Below are 7,836 nucleotides of genomic sequence, written 5' to 3' on the forward strand. Positions count from 1 at the left end.
GTTGGTTGGACACAAAACTCATGTGCAACCAATTTCCGAAAAACATTGCAAGTCAACCTCGAACGCTAAACATATTGTTTCAACACGACGACAATCATGCCAAAATGGCTTTAGAAATTAAATACACGTAGACGTAACTGAAACTAATTATGCAATATTGTTTTTTGGTAACATAAAACATTCAACCATCTTTGGTGTTAATAGTTTTGTTGTCGTTCATTACTTTATATTGTATGTGAAACGTCAGAATAAATTATTTATATTATTTATATACATCCAAACATCAAATGTCACAAGTATAACAAACTGATAGTTAGTGTATATATAGCAATTAGCGTTTTATTTGTGAATGAATAGATTGAATGTGACCAAATAACACATTAACGGATGGACTATCTATCCTTCTTTCTCTCACTATCTTGCCTTTCAATATTCATCTATGCCATCATCATCACTAGCCTCCACAACTCCCGACGTCTTCCACCTGGACCTCACCCTTTTCCAATCATCGGAAACCTCTTAATACTAAGTGACAAACCCTACCAGACTCTTTCCACACTCTCCAAACGGTATGGCCCATTAATGTCGCTTAAGCTTGGAACCAAAACTACAATAGTTGTTTCATCAGCGGACATGGCAAGAGAATTTTTTCACAAACATGACCGATCATTCTCTGGTCGCTCAGTCCCTGAAACCGCCAGAATGGTGGACCACAATAAGTCGTCCATAGTATGGCTGCCCGCCGGAGATCAGTGGAGAAGACTACGGAGGATAACTAAAGAATATTTTTTCTCCGTTCAATCTCTAGATGCTAGCAAACTTTTACGTGAAAAGAAGGTACACGTAGATTTGCTTTCATTCAAATTTATATATCTGATATTTGTTGAACAATGGATTTGCGTTTGACCCATTTGACATTTTTTATGGTTAAAGATAGGAGAACTTCTTGATCATATTGATCGATGTTGTACAAATGGAACTGTTGTGAACGTAGGTGCAGTGGCATTTACCACAACTCTCAACGTTTTCTCCAACTACATGTTCTCGATGGATTTAGCACAATATGATTCTGTGTCTTCACAAGAATTCAAGGACACGGTATGGGCTTTGATGGAAGTTTGTGGGAAGCCGAATCTTGTGGACTTTTTTCCAATACTTAGACCATTTGATCCGCAAGGACTAGGACGAAGGGTTTATCATTATGGCAAAAAATTATTGACTATTTTCGATACGATCATTGACGAACGGTTGCAAAGAAGGTCAAATTCCTCAACAAACAACGATGTATTGGACATGCTTCTCAACCTCAACATCAAAGATGAATTCGTATTTAGTCGAAATGAAATTAAACATTTGCTTTTGGTGAGTAAATCCAAACACATCCTATGTTAATATTTGTTCAAAAGATTGCCTATTATAACTAATCATTGAAGAATTATTGTAGGATTTATTTATAGCAGGAACTGATACAATATCAAGCACGTTGGAATGGGCGATGGCTGAGCTTATTCGTAACCCTGAGAAAATGGAATTGGCTCGTTCAAAGATCTTAAAATTAATGCAAAACGAGAACAGAAGAATTCAGGAACAAGATATCTCTCAACTCCCTTACCTACAAGCTATCATAAAAGAAACTCTTCGGCTACATCCTGCAGGCGCTTTTCTTATCCCTCACGAAGCAATAGATAATGTTGAAGTACAAGGTTTCATCGTGCCTAAAAATGCACAAATCTTATGTAACCTTTGGGCGATGGGGCGGGACCCGCAGGTCTGGTCAGACCCGGAAACATTCATGCCAGAAAGGTTTATGGAAGTCGAGATTGATTATAGAGGCCAAGACTTCGAGTTTATTCCGTTTGGTGCTGGGAGGAGGATATGCCCAGGATTGAATATTGCTCATAGAATGTTGCACATAGTGTTGGGGTCTTTGATTCAGAAGTTTGACTGGAAGCTTGAAGAAAAAATAAGACCACAAGATATGGACATGGGAGAGAAATTTGGGATCACATTGCCAAGAAATGTACCACTCATGGTCGATCCCATTAAACTTTGACAACTTTCTAAACCTGTTTACTGATTCTAATATTGGAAGTAAATAAATATTTGTAGTTATTGTATATTGACTAAACATAGTTATAGAATTAATTAAAGCGATGATAAAATAAAGCCCTTAACTTTATTCGGCCTCTTTGACTCGGTTTTTCAGTGGCTAACCCACACCATCAATATATACAAACAAAAGAACAAGCCATGTTGGTGGTTTTTTTAAGATACCTTCATGCAATTAGAACAAAAGAACAAGCCTAGGCGGCATCTTCATGGCCATCAATTGTGTTGGCAGCGACAAAGGTCTTGTAATCAGCATCGTCTCCCCCGTTTAGGTCTGAATGATATTGTACCTCTTCTAAATTGTTAGTTTTTCACAAACCTGCAACCTGTGTTTGGCAATGAAACAGTAGCAGAAGAAAACAGGGCACAAAGTGCTTAAAGCTTATATCTTTTTATTCACTGAATTGAAAGAGGAGGTGATAACCTCAACGTACACACACACCAACTATTAGAGCTCAAAGAGTGCTAAAAAAAACTGCAACTACCCCTAGTGGCATAAGACCCGGACTCAACAGCCCACATGGCTTTGAATTATTCAAAACATAAAAAAACATGACATAAAACAATTTTAAAATAATTTCTGAATTACTCCATCATTTTCCTCCTTAATTCAGAAATCATATCTTCACTACTCCAAGGAGACTTCGCATCTCCTCAAACTTCAATCTTCCCAATGACTTGGTTAGGACATCAACTTTCTGTTCCTTGCTGCAAACATGTGTGACTGAAATGTCCCCATTCTCAACACATTCTCGGATGAAATGGAACCGGATATCTATGTGCTTGCTTCTGCCATGGAAGACTGGGTTCTTCATTAGATCCAGTGAGGATTTGTTATCAACCTTTAGTTCAACAGGTGGCACCTTTTGTCCGGTTATTTCACTGAGCAATCTTCTGAGCCAAATTCCTTGACAGGCTGCCATGGTGGCAGCCATAAATTCTGCTTTACAGGTAGAGAGTGCCACACACCTCTGCTTCTGTGATGCCCATGTGATCAAGTTCTCATTCACGTAGAACGCCATGCCTCCTGTGCTTCTTCGATCATTGACATCATTTGCTAAGTCACTATCCGTGTACCCATTTAGTGTGACATTTTCTTTCCCTCTTAAGTACTTCATACCAAAATTCAATGTGCCCTTTATGTATCTTAAGATACCCTTCACTGCCTGTAGGTGATTCACAGTTGGCTTCTCCATAAATCGACTTACAATTCCCACAGAAAAGGATATGTTTGGCCTGGCATGAGTTAGGTACCTCAGTCCACCAACTAGGCTTCGATACTCTGTGGGATTCACCAATTCAGATTCATCTTCTTTCCGGAGTTTGAGCTTGTGTTCCATAGGGGTCTTTGTGGGATTACAATCCTGCATACCTGTTTTGACAAGCAGGTTTTTGGCATATGATTCTTGTTTGAGTGTAATTCCATCTCCTTTTTCATTCACCTCAATTCCCAAGTAGTGAGTCAAGAAACCCAAATCACTCATTTCAAACTTGGTGTTCATGTCTTTTTTGAACATTTGAACACTCTTAGGGCAGCTTCCTGTCACAAGCAGGTCATCAACATACACTTCTACAATTAAAGTATTCCCTTCATACCTCTTGGTGTAGACTGAGTACTCATGGGCACATCTTCTGAAGCCAATGCTCTTCAGGTGTCGATCCAGGCAAGCATTCCAAGCCCTAAGAGCTTGTTTAAGCCCATAAAGGGCTTTAGATAATTTGAACACCTTATGAGCTTGGCCCTTCTTCTGATAACCTTCTGGTTGGCAAACGTAGACCTCTTCTTCTAGGTTTCCATTTAAAAATGCCGATTTGACATCCAGATGGTGAACCTTCCACCCGTTTGAACCTGCTAGTGCTAGGATGAGACGTATTGTATCAATTCTAGCTACTGGGGCAAACACCTCATCATAATTGATCCCATGTTTTTGGACGTACCCTTTTGCCACAATCCTGGATTTGTGTTTGATGATCTTCCCATTCGGATTCTTCTTGAGTTTGAAAACCCACTTCAGGCCAATGGCCTTATGATTCTTTGGAAGGTCGACCAGGCTCCACGTATTGTTTCTTTCGATCGAGGCTAATTCTGCATCCATTGCATCTCGCCATTCCCTTTTCCTACTAGCCTCAAGGTACGATGTGGGCTCTTCATCACTTCGAATCAGCATTAGATCTTCAGGGGGTATATGAATTTCTTCCGTGCTTTCGTACATGATGAGTTGAGAACTCTTTAGATCGATTAGATCTTCAATAGGTAAAACAATAAGAATAACAAATACTGGAACACTCAATGAATCAATGTGTATGTCGAATGATTAAAATATAGTCACACCTCAGAAGAGCTCGACTAAGAACTTCCTCTGTAGAGGTGTGCTAGGGTTTACAATACAATCAATGAGATAATAATCAAAGCGTTAATGACAAGGATGCATGCATGCACCTTATATACTAAACCCTAGACAGATAAGCACGGTTGGACAGGCCCAAACCGAGAGTACATAATGGACCGAACTACTAAGGCCCAATGGCGCAACCCTTTAAACCCAACAATCTCCCCCTTTGCGCCAATTGAGGCGAGAGACTACTTCGGTTGAGTAACTGTAGTTTTCCTCACAGTCTTGAACAGCTTGGGGATGATGGAAAGAAGAGTTTGACGGAAAAGAATATACGACCGAAGCATATCAGCAAACATCTTTTTATCGGCTTCGCTGTTCTGATTACACCCGTGTATAATATCGAGAATATGCTCCAAGCAAGCAGTGGAGAACAGGTGTTTGTCAATAAGAGCGAACAAGCACTTTTGACCTTCGCCCCTAATGAACATGACCGTATTAAACTTGGGGTCGATTTTTCCCTTAATCATCACATTGATATAGCTTTCCTTCCCAATTGGCTTGATAGTGGGATTCTTCTTTATGGCAGAGGCGATTTCCTGATCCATCTTTGCGACTTCAAGAATGTAACACACCAGCATTCGCTTGATGTGATCTATAATAGGCTCATACTCCTTTTGATTAGTCAGCAAAATGTTGTTCAGTAGAATCCAGTGATGAGGATTTAAATTTGGTAAGTCAGCCAGGGAGATCATATGAACCGAACTGTCTGAGCCTCAGGTCACTTTGAACTTGATATTGATAAACTCCCCTGTTGAAGTGGGTTTCAACACCTTGACTGTTATGATTTTCTGATTACTCCAAGTCAGGTATTGCGGCTGAGCGAACTCAAGATAGTACTCAAGCAGATCTCGATCAATCTTCGGGTCCGGAGAAGGAATGGCAGCCGTTCACTCAAAACAATGAAAAACGAATGCCTTTCGGGTGATTGGCATATCAAATTGTGAGTCCGTGGAATTCTCAAGCGCAAAAGAAAGGACCGGTTCGAGCCAATGAGTGTTTGGAGCTTCAATTACCTCCCTCTGAAGCGTTTCCATAGACCACAGAGGAAACATAGACTTCCTCTGTTCTAGCACTTCGTTCGCTTTCCTCTCCTTATCAAAAAATTCCTTCGCTTTTCGAACCTTTGCCTCAATCTCTCGATCATCAGGCTTGACTTTAAGGCTGTCGGTTTTAGAAGCGTTTTCTCTTGTATCAGTTTCATCATCGTTTTCATACTCATCATCATCACCAATCTTCTTCTTTCGTTTGTCCTTCATACTGCCCGAAACTTCATTACCCTTCGGCTCAGTAGTGACTTTCTGTTGGGTGAAAGATTTACTTTTTGGAGGTGGTTGAGATTGACCATGGCCCTAAGTAACATTTTCTCTCCCTTGTTTCGGAGGGACAACGGGCTCCGAAACACCCTCAATCCTGCTTAAAATATCCAGAGCAGGTCTCAACTTCTCAGCCAAGTGGCTTCGAATTGAGATGGTAAGGATCGAGTCATGAGCTTCCAGAAGGTGTAGAAGAATGGAATGCACATCACCAATCGAACTTTTAACCACTGCACGCTCAGACTTTAATTCGTCAATCTCCTTGGTTTCAGCCTTGAGCTTCAGATTCTAAATTTTAAGCTGAGAGGTTCGCTTATCCAGCTCATCCATAATCTTGTTTTCGACAGCAAGTTCAGCTTCAAGTTGAGTGAGTCGTTCATCAACTGAAGTGTGAAGCTCAGTGTTGGCGGTCTGAATTGCTTGGCGTGCTTCCTCAAAATTCTTCTTTTCAGCCTCCAGTGAACGTGTAAGATTATCAATAGAAGCATTCACTGTTTGAGCATTCTTTTGAGCGGCAGCTTGGAGAGAATCAAGAAAAAGTTGAGCGTCAGAAACTAGTTTTTCGACATTTGTGGTCGCTTGTTTGCAATCCTTGGTAGAGGCATCGACTGCAAGAGAAGCTTTCTGACAGGTGGAAGTGGAGGCTTCAATAGCTTTAACAGCATTAGAGATGGAAGTGTCATGCTCTTTGACAAAGGTTGACAACAGAGCCTTGATTGCGGCTTTAGAGTATGCACTGCCAGAAGAGGAAGAAAGCAGTTGGTCAAGCTTGTCATTCATAGCCTTGAGATGCTTCTTCGTGACAGGAGCGTCATCATCTTCATCACTCTGTACTCGATAAGGACTAAAGTAAACAGAGTCGAATTCCATGTCTTCTCCGCCAAGAACAGGTTCAGATTCGTGTGAAGGAGGTGGGGATAAAGGTTTTGAGGTAATTGGGGGTTCAGAACCGAAGGTAGATTCCCCCGTATCAGATACGTTGACACGAACCATAGGTTCGGTTGGAGAAGTAGTAGTGGTAGTAACCTCGGTGAATAAAGGGGTTGGAATTGGAATTGAGGTAGTAATGGTTGATGAGATGGGTGGAGGAAAGGGAGCAATGGTAATAGGAATTGATTGTGTAGGATAATGAGGAGGTGAGTTTCGGTTACCTACATTAGTTGGTGAGGGTGGAGGCGAATTACCTCGAGGCGGACTTTCGGGTTGAGAAACGTCGTCTTCAGTTGACTCGGGGTTTGGCTATGGGTCAGATGGAACATATTCAGAGTCACTTGAAGATGGGGAAGGAGACTTCGGCCTGTGAGCTTTCTTCTTGATCTTTCGTTTCTTGTGGACAGGAGAAGATTCTTTATCTTGCTTTCGCTTGGGAGGCCTTGCCACTTGGGATAGTTGACCTTCACCTTCCTTCTTCTTCTTTTCTTGTTTCTTTCCCCGCTTTGCTGGTTTGTCAACAGCATCCAGGGCTTGCTGCATTTCTGGAGTGAGTTCTCTCTGCCCGGAAGGAGGTAGTTTCCAGTAATCAGCCATAACATTGCTTACGCTTGAGACACACCTGTACATTGATTCAGGAATTGAACCAATGAACATGAACTTCGTGGGATCGGTGACAATGATTTTTTTTGTGTGGAAAGTGGCAATTGAAGACATCATCGCATCTGCCATAATTGGAACCTGAAAGTGTTCAATAGCTCTTCGAGTCACCAGCGTCCAAAAGCGTCCACAAGAAATTTCGGAGTATCGTGTCGATGTGTTGAGGCTCTGCACCAGCTGGGACCAAATAAGGGATCCGTAATCTAGGTTGATTCCATGATAGAGACCATAAAGAATGGTCATGAGACCTTTGCTAGCACCGTCAGACCCATCAACCCGTTCAGCTAATCCCTTGAAGATGAGTGTGAAAAGACCATTCCATTGAGGTGGTAAGCATGATTTCTTGAATTTCGTCACCGTGGTTAGGACATCGGTATACCCCATGTCATAGAACATAGTGAATAACTGAGTATTGGTGATGAAATCAG

The 7,836-nt window shown here is 41.4% G+C and overlaps 1 protein-coding gene across 1 annotated transcript; it reads left to right on the forward strand.

Moving 5' to 3' along the window:
* The first annotated feature begins 202 nt into the window (after window positions 1–202).
* LOC145125413 (cytochrome P450 76T24-like) lies at window positions 203–2,179 on the forward strand. Its single transcript, XM_079060872.1, has 3 exons — window positions 203–837; window positions 934–1,362; window positions 1,445–2,179. Exons 1-3 carry the CDS (start codon window positions 388–390, stop codon window positions 2,051–2,053), a joined length of 1,488 nt encoding a protein of 495 aa, XP_078916998.1. The 5' UTR covers window positions 203–387; the 3' UTR covers window positions 2,054–2,179.
* The last annotated feature ends 5,657 nt before the right edge of the window (window positions 2,180–7,836 follow it).

The sequence above is a fragment of the Lactuca virosa genome, chromosome 7 (genome assembly GCF_052849685.1).
Source record: "Lactuca virosa cultivar CGN04683 chromosome 7, Lactuca_virosa_CGN04683_v6, whole genome shotgun sequence".
Classification (NCBI taxonomy): domain Eukaryota; kingdom Viridiplantae; phylum Streptophyta; class Magnoliopsida; order Asterales; family Asteraceae; genus Lactuca; species Lactuca virosa.